The sequence below is a fragment of the Stomoxys calcitrans genome, chromosome 4 (genome assembly GCF_963082655.1).
Source record: "Stomoxys calcitrans chromosome 4, idStoCalc2.1, whole genome shotgun sequence".
In the NCBI taxonomy this organism is placed as follows: Eukaryota; Metazoa; Arthropoda; class Insecta; order Diptera; family Muscidae; genus Stomoxys; species Stomoxys calcitrans.
In genome coordinates this window covers 161,964,824-161,980,929 of record NC_081555.1, presented here as the reverse complement: position 1 = coordinate 161,980,929, position 16,106 = coordinate 161,964,824, and the positions used below count along the sequence as shown (strand labels likewise).

Here is a 16,106-nt window from a genome sequence, read left to right as displayed (position 1 = left end):
CTTTTAGCTTGCTTTAGAAAAAAAGTGTTAAAAAAGTATATTTGATTAAAGTTCATTCTAAGTTTTATTAAAAATGCATTTACTTTCTTTTAAAAAATCCGGAATTACTTTTTGGGCAACCCAATATATCGGGAGATCGGTTTATATGGGAGCTATATCAGGTTAGAGACCGATTGACACCATATGGAAAATTTCAGTCAAATCCAAAAAAAATTGCGGCCCGAGGACCCCCCCCCCCCCCTGGCTACGTCCTTGATGGAAGCTGTATCTAAATCTGAACCGATATGGACCATTAGCAATTCCCAACGACCTACATCGATATTAATTATATGCGCAAAATTTCAAGCGTCTAACGTTACGCGTTCGACCTCTATCGTTATTTCGACAGACGGACGGACGAACAGACATGGCTAGATCGACCCAGAACGTCGAAACAATCAAAAATATATATACTTTTTGGGGTGTTAGAAGAATATTTCGAGGTGTTACAAACGGCATGACTAGATTAGTATACCCCCCATCCTATGGTAGTGGGTATAACAAACCACTAAAATTGACCAAAGAAAGAACATTTTATAAATTATAACCTCATACTGATAAAGTACAAGTCTTAGTATACCCACCACCGAAGGATGGAGGTATATATATTTTGTCATTCCGCCTGCAACACATCGAAATATCCATTTCCGACCCTATAAAGTATATATATTCTTGATCAGCGTAAAAATCTAAGACGATCTAGTCATGTCCGTCCGTCTGTCTGTTGAAATCACGATACAGTCTTTAAAAATAGAGATATTGAGCTGAAACTTTGCACAGATTCTTTTTTTGTTCATAAGCAGGTTAAGTTCAAAGATGTGCTATATCGGACTATATATTGATATAGCCTCCATATAGATCGATCTCTCGATGTAAGGTTTTGGGCCCAAATAACGCGCATTTATTGTCCGATGTCGCCGAAATTTGGGACAGTGAGTTAAGTCAGGCCCCTCGACATCTTTGTGCAATATGGCACAGATCGGTCCAGATTCGGATATAGCTGCCATATAGATCGATCTTTCGATTTAAGATTTTGGGCACATAAAAGGCGCATTTATGGTCGAATGTCGCCGAAATTTGGGATAGTGAGATGTGTTAGACCCTTCAACATTCGTTTTCAATTTGGCGCAGTTTGGTCGAGATTTGGATATAGCTGCCATATAAACCCGTCTCTGGATTTAAGGTCTTGGGCCCATAAAAGGTGCATTTATTGTCGAATGACCCCGAAATTTGGAACAGTGAGTTGTGTTAGGCCCTTCAACATACGTCTTCAATTTGGCTCAGATCGGTCCGGATTTGGATATAGCTGCCATATAGACCGATCTCTCAATTTACGGTTTTGTCCCCCTTAAAAGGCACATCTATAATCCGATTGCGGTGAAATTTGATATATGATTCAGATCGGTCTATATTTGGATGTGGCTACCAAAAAGACCAATATTTTGTTCTACAAAATTGAACAATGACTGCTATGGGTGCATTAATTTTAAATTTTTCACCGGATTATGACGAAAGGTGGTTTACATATATACCCGTGGTGGTGGGTATTCAAAGTTCGGCCCGGCCGAACTTAACGCCTTTTTACTAGTTTTTAAATTTACAAGTACTTCGTTATGTGTTAACGTGGCAATGACTTCAATCTACAAAAATAGGGCAACAAAATCATCAAATGTTATGAGCACATTCCCAGATTCAATGAAGTCCATTCTTTAAAAGGAAGTTGAGAGGTATAATAAGTTCTTCATAGGCAGAAAAGAGAACAGATATAATTGGAGGAAATAAGAGACGACCACTTGCATTAGCAATTTTCACAAATTCGAATAAAATTTAGTGCTAAACATCTAATCAGGAGATTCAATAATATGGGAGTTATATTACGTTCTGATACCCACTACCGAAGAATGTTGCAACACATCGAAATATTAATTTGCCATCCTACAAAGTATATAGTATATATATTTTTGGTCATTGTAAAAATCTAAGACGATATAGTCATGTCCGTCTGTCTGTTAGAAATGAAGACAATGCGCTGAAACTTGCACTGAAACGGATATGGGAATATCGGACTTAATCACCATATAAAGTGATCTTCCGATTTAAGATCTAATGGCCATAAAAGGCGCATTTATTATTCGATTTCGCTGAAATTTAGTATTATGCAGCTCGACATCAATACCAAGTATGGTCAATATCTGACAAAATTCGGATATAACTGTCATATATATCGATATCCCGATTTAAGGTCTTGGGACCATAAAAACCGTATTTGTTGCCTGATTTGACTGAAATTTGGCACAACAAGTTGTATAAGGCTCTCTAACATTCATGCAGAATATGGTCTAGTTTAATTTATATATATCTACAGGAATTCAGTAACCTTTTTTAAATGTTATGCAGAAGTTAGCATGTCCGACTATGACGCTGAACGCCTGGGTTCGAATTCTGGCGAGACCATCAGAAGAAACATTTTTCAACGGTGGTTTTCCCCTCCTTATGCTGGCAACATTTGTGAGGTACTTCTCTCCAAAGAGGATTCGCACTGCGGCACGCCCTTCGGACTCGGCTATAAAAAGGAGGCTCCTTATCATTGAGCTAAAACTTGAATAGGACTGCACTCATTGATATGTGAGAAGTTTGCCCTGTTCCTTAATGGAATGTTCAAGGGCAAAATTTGCAATTTGCTTATTTATAATATTCTACAAAAAAAAAAACATTTTCCTGAGACCAGGGCCGCTTTAAAATTATTTCTCTTATGGAAAAAAACTGTAATAAAATTCTTAGTAAAAACCAAATTTTCCAGCATGGGCCGGACCCTCCTAAAATTATTTTGTTTAAAGACAACATTTTTATAAGAAAAAAAAATCAATAAAAATTTTTCTTAAGACAAAATTTTAATGATTTTGACTTAAAATCGCATCTACTGTCAATAGAAGTAGGATTATTGCCATAAATTGATTTCTTTAATATAGAAACCATCAAATGAAATAAGACACTAACAAGTAAGAAGGCGTTAAGTTCGGCCGGGCCGAACTTTGGATACCCACCACCTCGGGTATATATGTGAACCACATTTCATCAAAATCCAGTGAAAAATGCATACCTTAGGCCCCATAGCAGCTCTATAGATATCATCCGATTTATCCGATTGGATATAGCTGCCATATAGACCGATCCTCCGATTTATGGTCTTAGGCCCTTAAAAGCCACATTTATTATCCGATTTTGCTGAAATTTGGGACAGTGATTTGCCTTAGGCCCTTCGACATCCCTCTTCAATTTGACCCAGATCGGTTCAGATTTGGATATAGCTGCCATATAGACCGATCTCTCGGTTTAAAGTTTTGGCCCCATAAAAGGCACAGTGACTTTTCACCGGATATGACGATAGATGGTTCACATATGTCCCCGAGGTGGTCGGTATCGGCCGGGACGAACTTAACGCATTTTTACTTATTTTGCGATAAATTCTTGCAAGAATTTGTGACAAATATAAAGTTTTTTTTTCTACATTAACAATACTTTTCATGCTTGATATATAGGACATGTTATTCGCGGTTTCAACTAGTTTTTCTTATTTATAACTTAATTTAGCGTCATGCTTATGTGTAACTATATTCTTTCAATTTAATGTTATAACATAACTCAAACTCAATATTTGACCAATTACAAGCAGATCTCAGTTGCTAATTCAAACTCTTCCATAGTTTATTTGGATTTATATATTGTTATGATACACAATTATATAATAACCCTTCCGATTTTGCACAACTCCATTATGTTTTTGTATTATGATCTTCTGTATTCATATATAATCTTCTTATATATAAAATTCAATTTGTGTTTGTTTGTTTGTCGGTTTGTTTGTTTGTTCCGTATAGACTCAAAATCGGCTGAACCGATTACCTTGTAATTTTCACAGATTGTGTTGGTTAGTCTGGAAGAAAACAAATGATATATAATTTTTTGATATCGGGAGGGGCGGACCCTCCCCCTTACCCCAAAAGTACTACCCAAAAATAAAAGTGGACCCACCGGGACAGTATGGGATTCAAATGAAAGGTATTCAAGAGTACAGTACGAACTCATAATAAAAGTTGAGTACAAGTAACTAGCCCCAAAACCCCTTAATATAGGTTTATTTAATACAGGACTCAAATGAAAGGTATTCGGGAGTAGATTACGAATATGGTCAGGAAATAGGAATAGACTTTATAATTTATTGATAACGGAAGCGGGCGGACTCTCCACCGTTATCCCAAAAACACCACCCAAAATCTAAATTGGGCACATTAGCAATCACGGATATATGGGACTCGGTTTGTTTGTTCCGTATAGACTGAAAAACGGCAGAACCGATCTTCTCGAAATTTTCGCTTTTGTGTGTGTTGATCTGGAAAGAAACATAGGTATCGGAAGGGGGCGGGAAGCTGGCATACAAAATCAGATCGAAGTATAGGGGGTCACGCCACTCCTCAAAAACGCCATTAGACCCATATATGTGCTACTTGGCTGAACCGAGTTTCTTAAAATTTTCATAGATTGTGTACGTTTGTCTGGAAGGTAACATAGGCTATATAATTTTTAGATATTGGGTGGAAGCAGACCCTCGCCTTTACCCCAAAAATGGCACCCATATCCGAAAGTGTTCCTATAAGGGTATCAAATGAAAGGTATTGGAGACCAGAAAACGAATATGATTTAAAGTTTGGGTCCAAGTACCCAGCGGGCCCAAATTTTTACCCATTATGAAAATATGGGACTCAAATGAAAGGTATTTGAGAGTAGAAAACGAATTTGATATCCAATTTTTGAGCCGAATGTCATGTCTGAGGTGCCATCTCTCCCCTAATGAGAACATTACCCTAAGGAAGAACATTACCACCGGGTGCCGAGAAGGGGCAAATTCTCACACATCAAAGAGTGCTTTCCGATTCAAGTTTAAACTCAATGATAAGAAACCTTCTTTTATAGCTGAGTCCGAACGGCGTCCCGCAGTGCGACTCCTCTTTGGGGTAAATTTTTTAAATGCATTGTACCTCGTAAATATCGGCAACATTAAGAGCGGATAACCACCGCTTTGTCCGATGTTCTCGCCAGGTTTCGAACGCGTTCAGCGTCATAGGCTACAATGGCTTGAATTCAATATCCGCATTAAGGGCGAAGTGTCCCCATCCTAAAAAGAAGGCGCAGCGGAGCGACCCCGGCTCGGCTAGTAAAACTAAAAAAAAAAAAAACAAAAAATTACTTATGGAAGATGTTGTTTTCGCACATTTCAATACTAACTTTGGGATGGATAGAAAGTTCTTTATGGCGAAAATGTTGCAAAACAATGTATGTGCCATTTATGTGTTGCACTATTGATTTTTGTCATTGGACATACCAACATTTTTGTACTTAAGGTAAAGTTTTAAAAATTTTTCACTTTCCGAGTTTACCAGCCACACTTCACCGACCTGCTCAATATATTGGGCTGCCCAAAAAGTAATTGCGGATTTTTCATATAGTCGGCGTTGACAAATTTTTTCACAGCTTGTGACTCTGTAATTGCATTCTTTCTTCTGTCAGTTATCAGCTGTTACTTTAAGCTTGCTTTAGAAAAAAGTGTAAAAAAAGTATATTTGATAAAAGTTCATTCTAAGTTTTATTAAAAATGCATTTACTTTCTTTTAAAAAATCCGCTATTACTTTTTGGGCAACCCAATACTTGTTCAGTTAAAACAAAAAAAAGGAAAATATTGTGTGTGAGAGTTTGTCTATACCACTGGTCTATACACCCAAGAACACAGCCTTTCTCTCTAGTAGGAGAGAATAATTATTGGTCCGGTACATGAAAACAAAGCACTTTTGCAAATTAAAAAATTTTTAATTTTACAACAAAAGAAAGGTGATTTTCCGTAGGCGAAGCGGCTAAAGGATTTACAATAAACAAAGTTAATTACGTTCAATAATGCTACGTTTAGCATTACGTTTAGGGTATAAAAAAATATAGAAACCGTAATACTGGTAGTTGACATTTTTGTCGATTATCAGGCATGTCATTCCATGATTAAACGAATTTTTCACAAAACCTTATTTTATTTTAAATATGTATGTACATATATCTATGTATGTAGATGCCACATTTTACCATTTATCAACTTTCTTTGGCAGCGATTGAATTGTTCTAACTGATATTTACCTAAAATCTTAAAGTTTGTAATCCGCTTATAGATAACGTCTGCCAAGAAATTATATGACAATTAAAAGCGTGGTAAATTCGGTCTGGCCGAATCTTATATACCCTCCACCATGGATCGCATTTGTCAAGTTCCTTGGCCGGTATCACTTTATAGGCAAACAAAGTCTGTTGGGAAAGAAATGCTTTGCTTATGGAGCTATCAGGGCTTGAAACGATTCGAACCATACTTGGTTTGGTTGTGCAAAATTTCAGACAAATCGGGGCTTAGGAAGTAAAATAAGGAAACAAAACACTTCATGCAAATTTCAAACAAATCGGATAATAATTGCGCCCTCTAGAGGCTCAAGAAGTCAAAATCCAAGATCGTTTTATATGGCACCTATATCAGGTTATGAACCGATTTAGACCATACTTAGCTGAATTGTTGGAAGTCACAACAAAACACCTCATAGAAACTTTCAGCCAAATCGGATGCGAATTGTTCGATAAGTCAAGATGCGAGAGGGGTTTATATGTCAGCTATATGAAAATATGGAACGATTTGGCCCATTTACAATCCAAACTGAGCTATGCTAATAGGAAGTATTAGTGCAAAATTTCAAGCGCCTTGCTTAACTGCCTCAAAAGTTAGCGTGCTTTCAACAGAGAGAAAGACGAGCAGATAGATGATCGGACATGGCTAAATCGACTCATAATGTCGGGACGATCAAGAATACATATATACTTTAGGGGGTCTCAGATCAATATTTGGAGGTGTTACAAACGGAATGACGAAGTTAGTATACCTTACAAAGCACATTGTCACGGATACAATGTGCTATGTAAGAATCGCTTAAGGAATGGAGGTGGCTGATTGGCCTTCGTGATACACCATTCTGTGCAGTATAGACCCATCTCATCTGCGCCTGGCGCTGGTGACCCCAACATGGAGTGCATGGGGATAGCAGTCAGGCCTGGTACTGTCGAGATAGTGCTGAGCTGAGCGCCGGACGTTTATCAATCAAAAGAAGGCCGATTGTGTCGTCTTCAGAGAGTACAAATGTAAATTTGCCCATGAACATTCCATTAAGGAACAGGGACAAACCTATCACATATCAATGAGTGTAGACCGATTCAAGTTAATAAGGGGCCTCCTGTTTTTTAGCCGAGTCCAAACGGCGTGCCGCAGTGCGACACCTCTTTTGAGGAGAAGTTTTACATGCCATAGTACCTCATAAATATCGCCAACATTAGGAGAGGATAGCTACCGCTGAAAATTTTATGATGGGCTCGCCGGGATTTGAACCCAGGCGTTCAGCGTCGTAGGCGGACATGCTAACCTCTGCGCTACGGTAGCTTCAGAGAGTACTAGAGAAAAGGAACGGGGGCAAACTTCTCACATATCAATGAGTGCAGTCCGATTAAATTTTAAGCTCAATGATAAGGGGCCTCCTTTTTATAGCCGAGTCCGAACGGCGTGCTGCAGTGCGCCACCTCTTTAGAGAGAAGTTTTACATGGCATAGTACCTCACAAATGTTGCCAGCATTAGGAGGGGAAAACCACCGCTGAAAATTTTTTTTGATGGTCTCGCCAGGATTCAAACCCAGGCGTTCAGCGTCATAGGCGGACATGCTAACCTATGCGCTAGGGTGGCTCGGTTTATACTAGCCGGTCGAATACCCCAAGTGCGGCCTTATTCACCGGCGCAGGCAGTGGTACTTTCAGACGAGCATGATGGGATTCGTTGCAGGCACCCCACTAACTCCAGAATCAGCGAGCTGAATCGGAAAATTTAGAGGGTAGTCAACGAACATAAGCAGAATTTGTGGCTGAAACACTTGGAGAAATGTAACTTAGGTACCGGTTTAGGCAAGCTGTGGTCTACGGTTAAGTCACTCTCGAACCCCGGTAGACGGGATGACAGGACCTTAGTCGCTTTTGGCGACGTAACCGTGATTGATCCGAAGATTTGCGCCAGGTTGCTCAGCCATCAATTTTTTGTGCATCCCAAGAGTGACAGGGCTAGGAAGAGAGTCATTCGTCGTATCCATGGTCTCCGAGCCGAAGAATAGCCATCACAATTTACCGCGAACGAGGTTACGAATGTCATTTATGGCGCCAAGGCGTTGGGTCTACAGGTGTCAAAATATCGATGGCACCATCGATACTATCGATGTTTTATTTTTTCTCCGAATATCAATTGATATTTTTCTTATCAAAACTATCGGCAAAGTTAATTTTTTTTTTTTGCAAAATTTAACGAAAATAAGCCTTCCGACACTGAATATATCCTATAAGACACATTGCGCCTGAAGAGGGCGCAATTTTCATCCGATTGGTCTTAAATTTTGTACAATGATTTCTCTCATGACTTCCAACTGACTTTATTACATTTGGTTTTATTTGATACTGCTTCTATATAAATCGATTTCTTGATTTTTAGTTCTTTTTGTTTGATATATAGGTGATGGGAAATAAACGATAGCATCGATACTTTATTCATAGATATGTATTAGGAGAAATGTCGAAAATATCGATTGTTGGTAATAACGATAACGATAGTTTGCCAGCTCTAGTTGGTTCCCGACGGAATCTCTACCAAGACATAATTACCAGGTAGTGTACTGTGCAAGAGCTGAGTACAATTTTTTCTCCGGAAGTGCACTATCTGTCAACGGGTTTTCATTGTGTGTGACCAAAAATGGCGCGTACTAGACATATACAAAAAATCAGAGTTGTACTAATCACTAATTTTGACAGATTTTGCACTCAACACTTTGTTGAGTGAAGAATATGGATCAAAATGAAGTCGAGTACCTTTCGACTGTCCTCAATCTGACTCGGAGCACTCTTATAGTACCCGATGTCTGAAAGATGGGCAGAGTGATCCCAGTCCTTGTGGCACTGGACTTATCGAAGGCATTCGACAGTCATGTCAAAGTATTTGAGGACATCGCCAATACGCCCCTCTAGTAGAGCTGGCAAACTATCGATAATCGCAACATTCGATATTTTCAATAGTTTTAATAATAAATATCGATAGTATCGATTCTATCGTTAATTTCCCATCACCTATATTTCAAACGAAAACGTGATGTAAAAGTCAGGAGATCGATTCTATAGCAGCAATATCAATGCACAGATAAGGGGCCTCCTTTTTATAGCCGAGTCTGAACGGCGTGCCGCAGTGCGACACCTCTTTGGAGAAAAGTTTTACATGGCAAAGTACCTCACAAATGTTGCCAGCATTAGAAGGGGAAATGTTCATGGGCAAAATTTGCATTTGCATCAATGCACAGACCAAATAAAACCAAGGTTAATAAAGTCATTTGAAAGTTGAGAGAAATCATTGATGAAAATTGTGCCCTCTATAGGCACAATGTATCTTAAAGAATACAAAGAATACAGTGTCGCTTATTTTTGTTCAGTTTTCAAAAAAATTTAACTTGTGCGATTTTACCTATCGGAAAAATATCAATCGATATTTAGTCAAAAAATTAAATATCGATAGTATCGATATTTTGCCATCTCTACCCACCAGCCAGGCCTGAAACGCTGAGTAGCGAATTATCTGTGTGGTTGCCAGTCAGTGAAATAGGGATTTCCCCACAGCAGTGTGATATCTCCCGCACTGTTTTACCTCTACTTATTCTCCAATCCACCCCCTCCAGACAGCATAGAGATCGTGTCACATGCAGTCGATTGTACGATCATGGCATCAACCCCCCATCCATTGATGACATCTGCGATAGGTTAAACGTTTACCTTAACAAACTTGCCTTCTATTTCGCTGCAAGAGATCTGAAAATATCTGCCACCAAATCTTCATCCACATTGACCACTACATACAAGCATGAGGTGCGTGGGGAGCTGAGAGTGATGGTCGACGGAGTGACAATTCCGACCATCAAAAGTCCCAAAATACTTGGTGTCACATTTAACAGCTCTTCAGATTGCTTACTATAATTTTTCTGAATCAAATTTAGATATCCGATTTTTCAGTCAAAAGATATGGGTAGATATACCAAGATACCCAAAAGGTATTTACCCGGTAAATTGGGTAAATACGTGGTTATTTACCCATTTATACCCAAAAGCTGGGTATTTATAATTTTGCAGATATCTTGGGTATAAAAATATTTTCCAAAAATATTTTGATGATTTCGTATTCTTTATATATAAACCTGATCTTCTGATCTCATAAATTAGAATTTTAGTTATATATAGCCGCTATATAGACCGATCTCCAGACTTAAAGTCTTGAGCCAATGAATTGGTCATTTTTCATTCAATTTCGATGAAATTTGGCACAGTGAGTTTCGGTAAACCCTTACCCATTTCTATGAAGTGTGCTTTAGATCGCACTATATTTGGATATAGTTCCACTTAGACCGACCACCCGATCTCCCGATATGTGGAATAGAGGTCATAAAAGATTCATTTTTAACCAGAATTCGATGAAATTTAGCACAATGTGTTCTGGTAGACCCCTATCAATTCCTGTCAAATGTGGTCCAGATCGGACAATATTTGGATATAGCTGCCATATAGACCGATCTCCCGATATAGTGTAATAAGCCTATAAAAAGAGCCTTTTTTGATCCGATTTGGATGAAATTTAGAACAGCGAGTTCTGGTACCCCTCTAAACCTTTTCGTTGAATATCGTTTAGATCGGACCGTATTTGGATATAGCTGCCATATAGACCGATCTCCCGATATGGAGCATTTTTCATCCGATTTGGATGAAATTTGAAACAGAGAATAGGAAATCATGAAAAACTGTTTGGAAAATATTTTTATGTCCAAGATATCGGCAAAATTATAAATACCCAAAAAAGGTACTTATGGGGTATTTACCCAATAAATACCCAAGCGTTGGGTATTTACCCGGTAGAAACCCATCTCTAGGTATGGGGGTTATAAATCTCTTATTTAGATTGTTTAAAGCATTGACTATTTGCACATCTGATGGCGTAAAGTTTGAAATATTCGAGGAAAAATTCCTTTCTTCGAGTGTAACGCATACACATAATCAGGATTCACTAATAGAAGGTTAGGTCACATGTAAAAACATAAAGTGGATAGGCCCCATAAACATCATTAAGGATGTCAAATCTGACGATTGAAAATGTCATCATATAGGAGAAAACGTAAACAAAGAATGAATGTAAAAAGAGAACAAGTTGACATCCTCAATGCCAAGTACTGTCAAATATTAAAAAAAAAGTATATCGGCTGATCGCTTGGCTTAACCTTATTCAGTGAATCCTGACACATAATGATGACTAATAGAATGCTTGAGAATTTTAATTGCAATAATCGCACTTAGTCACAGGTGCTAACATTACACATGCGTATCATATATGCCACCCAGATATGACTACAAACAAGTTCATACATGCAATGAGAATTGGATAAGGGTTGGTCTATATTTGTTTTTTGCTTTTTAAATAGGTGATTAACACTATTCATGGCCTATAACCACTCATTTGTACGTTGTGCACTTCATTGAAAAAAATACCGTTTCACAGTAAGAAGGTTGTGGCAATTCGAGGCAAATCATTGTCTGTTTGTCACATTTATTTGCATTGGGGTAATCGATATCACAATTATTAATATTATTCTTACATAATATTGGACATATATTGCCATATTTGTCTATTTTGTTTCCAATGGCATTAACTAAACTTTCGGAAAGATTTTTATGAAACCCTAAATTCGATTTTTTTATACCCACCACCAAAGGATGCGGGTAGACTTATCTAGTCATTCCATTTGTAACACCTCGAAATATGAGAAGTAAAAAATCGTGAGATCGATTTATATAGAAGCTATATATCAATGCACAGACCAATTAAAACCAAGGTTAATAAAGTCAATTGGAAGCCATGAGAGAGTAGTCTAATCGTATGAAAATTGCCCGCTCTATAGGCGCAATGTATCTTAAAGGGTACATTCAGTATCAGATTGCTTATTTTCGTATAGTTTTGCAAAAAATTTAACTTTTGCGATAGTATCCATTGGGAAAATATCAATCGATATTCAGTCAAAAAATTATATATCGATAGTGCCATCGATATATTACCGGCTCTATCTAGGGCCCCATAAAGTATATATTTACATCATATATCGTATAGCAAAAACGTAAACTACATACATTTCTCCGAAGATACCATGTACCAAAAATAAAATCCTAATCCCCGCCTCTCGACTTCAAATGGTATTTCCTGTTTTTTCGATATTGGGTATTTTTGTGATCAGGTTACAGGTCTCATTTGTAGTTCGATTATCGTAAGATTTCGCACGAGTTACTTTTTTGATCCAAGGACGAAAGCAATTGATTTTGAACAAAATCGGTTCAGATTGAGATATAGCTCCCATATATATGTTTCATCCGATATTGCATTTTTAGGCACTAGTAGCCATAATTTTGGTCCGATCTTTACAAAATTTTGCACAAAACGTTCTCTTTAATGTTCCAACATGTATGCATAATTTTGTCAAGATCGGTTCAGTTTATGTTAGCTCCCACATATATGTTTCATCCGATATTGCATTTTTAGGCTCTAGTAGACATAATTTTGCTCCGATCTTTAAAAAATTTTGCACAAAACGTTCTCTTTAATGTTCCAACATGTATGCATAATTTTGTAAAGATCGGTTCAGTTTAAGATATAGCTCCCACATATATGTTGCATCCGATATGACATTTTAAAGCTCTAGTAGCCAAGGTACACTTAATCACTAAAATATTCAAAGAACAGGGTTTAGGGTTCTATTTTAGATACATGGTTTCTTCGGAGAAACTTCTACGAGTTTTCACATTTTTTTCAACCCGGCCTAATATATATTCTATATAATATATATTCGTATCGACATTCTGAGTCGATCTAGCCATGTCCGTCTGTCGAAATCAAGATAGCGGGTGAACGCGTAAAGCTAGCCGCTAAATATTTTGAACAGATACTTACTGTTGATGAAGGTCGTTGGGGATTGTAAATGGGTCATATTTGTATAGATTTGGATCTCTCGATTTGACTTCTTGAGTCGCTGGAAGCCGGCATTTTGTGTTCGATTTGGATGAAATTTTGCATATACTGTTCTGTTATGACTTCCAACAACTGAATCTAGTACAGTTCAAATCGGTCTATAATCTGATATAGCTTCCATATAATCCGATCTCACGATTTGACTTCTTGAGCCGCTGGAAGCCGCCATTTTTGTCAGATTTGGCTGAAATTTTGCACAGTGTTCTGACTTCCAACAAAAGGAGGAGCTCTTTGACCATTGTCAGCTTTTTTAGGCTATAGAAGTAGTGAAGACGAGAGGACATTGTGTTTGAAGCCAATCCAGACAAGAAAAAATGGGTTTATATTAATTCTTTTGCGGCACACCAAGTCCGTACATAACAGCGAGTAGTCATCTTAGGAAGCTTCTATCCTACCAAGGAGCTCACACAGTTGTAGATTCAATGATTCCGTAGCTAGATCATTCAAAAGTCTACATGATAACTTAACTCCTAAAAACTGAATAAAAACCACTGCTCTGGTACCCCAATCCGAAGGTCCAGGTAAGGCGGGATGTCTCCAGCCCATTTTTTCCTTTATAGTGAAACAACGTCCTTGTAGTCGACGAAAAGTGATATCTCTTGTGCAAAGTCCTCGCGCACCCTATACTCCACAACAAGATATATATGGAGGCTATATCTTAATCTGGTCCAATTTTGATGAAATACGCATATTAAGGCCTCATACAAAACCCCTCATGAAAAATTTGGTGAAGATCGGACCAAAAATTATTGCTTATACAGCCTCAAAAGGCCATATCTTTCATCTGAAATGGGAGCTGTATCGAAATCTGATCCGATTTTAATGAAATTTTGCACACATATTGGGACGTCAAATAGAACAATTCATAAAAAAGTTTGCAAAAATCAGACAAACATTTTGGATTCTACAGCCTTAATAGGCCATATCAAATGACAGATATATATGGGAGCTATATATAAATCTGATCCGATATTAAAAAACACACGTATAAAGACATCAAACAAAAGATTTCATGCTAACTTTTGTAAAGATCAGACCAAACGAGTGGATACTAAAGACTTAAAAGTCCACATCGGATGAAAGATATACTTATAAGGGATTTAAATCTATATCTGAAACGATTATGATGAAATTTCGCACACGTATTGGGACGTCAAAAATAGCACTTCATGCCCAATTTTGTAAAGAACGGATCAAAATTGTGGCTTCTTCATCTATAAAAAGTCATATCGGATGAAAGATATATATGGGATGAAAGATATATTTTGCGAATATGGGAAAATTAATTTTGATAGAGAAGTTGACATCCTCAATTACAAAAAAATTTTATGTCGACTGATCGCTTTCCGCAATCTTATTTAATCATCATATATGTCTTTAAAGTCTGTTTTTCTATATGTAATTTTTACCATTAAATTTTTATCGGTCATAGTTTCCTAATTGGATTCTAGTACGTTTAAAACATTTCCATTGTTTCGATAACTTAAATCGATAACAAGTGTTGCTAACAAGGACATGGCAACTCTACAGTCTGTTCTGACAATTATTAGCGAGTTTGTCATTACCTTCACTTTCATAACAACAAAAATTTTGCAATCATGCAGGCCGAGCCGCAGTGCAAAGTTTGTTTAAATTGTAATAAAACTCCATCAGACTGAAATAGAAAAGCTGAAAAACAACAATCACACAACAACAACAATGGAGTTAATTATTTGTGTAAGCAACTATTGGCAAGAGAGAAAATTCTATCGTTTATATGCCGCCATTGAGGAACCCATACAACAAAGGCCCTCACCTGACAAGAGCTCATATGAAATTGAGGTTGTGCCTAGTCTAAAAAGCTGCAAAAATGCTGCCTACCAACATCGTATTTTAAGGCGAAGACAAGTTTCAATCGATGGCATACAATTCTTTTATTTGCTCAAGGAGTTATTCCATTTTCAAGCATTTAAACGGCTGTTGTGCACGCATCCGCATATGAACGATATACATTTATTATGGCTTCAAATAATTCCACCAGCCAGGGATATCATAGACTGGAAATGGTAAGTCTGTGATTTATAAACAAAACATAAAGGGCATTTAGAAGTATTTGATCAATAGTTTTATCTTACCATAAGGAATCATATGCTGGCCCGTAAGTTATGGGAAAGGATAGAAACCGACTATCTAATGTCATGGCTGTCCACCTTAGGAGGAGGTTATTCTGCTTTAGGCGAACAGTTTTCTACATGTGTAAGTTGAAAAATAACTAAAGAAAGTCCTATTTGTCATATCTATTCTCTGATTTCACAGGCCGAAGTTGCTGGCAAAATATCCCAGAAACAGCTTTGCATTGGTATTCAATTGGGTGATCCATTTTTGCAGTCACGTTGTTTACTTTATTATAGCATATCTCTAATACAAGTGGGTCGTTTAAGAACAGCCAAGTATTTAATACGCAAACAGTATGCATTTGCCCTTGCTAATGTAGAAACGGATGGACGTTTATTGAAAATGTGTGAAGGCATTTGGATGCGTCTGCAGTATGAATATGGTCTAAGGTTTAAAAAGAAACCTAAACTGTAAATTATGTTAAATTAAGAGCAATATTGCTGGACAAATGTTAAATGATATACTTACTGCAGAAAGATGGTTTTCCAAAAACTGCATCTGGATACCTTAAGTTGGCTTGAAACTCAGGGCTGTTAAATAAATGAGAAATTTTGTAAAAACGCTATTACTCTTCGACTTACTAATCATTAAGGAACAGCAAGGAGAATTAGTGACACCATACGTGCATTTAGCGCATTGAAATTCAGCTTAATCATCTAAACATTTAGGCTTCTAGGACCTACAGAAGTCAAATCGTTCCTTTT

The 16,106-nt window shown here is 37.4% G+C and overlaps 1 protein-coding gene across 1 annotated transcript; it reads left to right on the top strand.

The window, feature by feature from the left end:
• The first annotated feature begins 14,807 nt into the window (after positions 1-14,807).
• LOC106087815 (uncharacterized protein F58A4.6) lies at positions 14,808-15,967 on the top strand. Its single transcript, XM_013252985.2, has 3 exons — positions 14,808-15,293; positions 15,369-15,483; positions 15,544-15,967. The coding sequence occupies exons 1-3, from the start codon at positions 14,947-14,949 to the stop codon at positions 15,814-15,816; spliced, it is 735 nt and encodes a 244-aa protein (XP_013108439.2). The 5' UTR covers positions 14,808-14,946; the 3' UTR covers positions 15,817-15,967.
• The last annotated feature ends 139 nt before the right edge of the window (positions 15,968-16,106 follow it).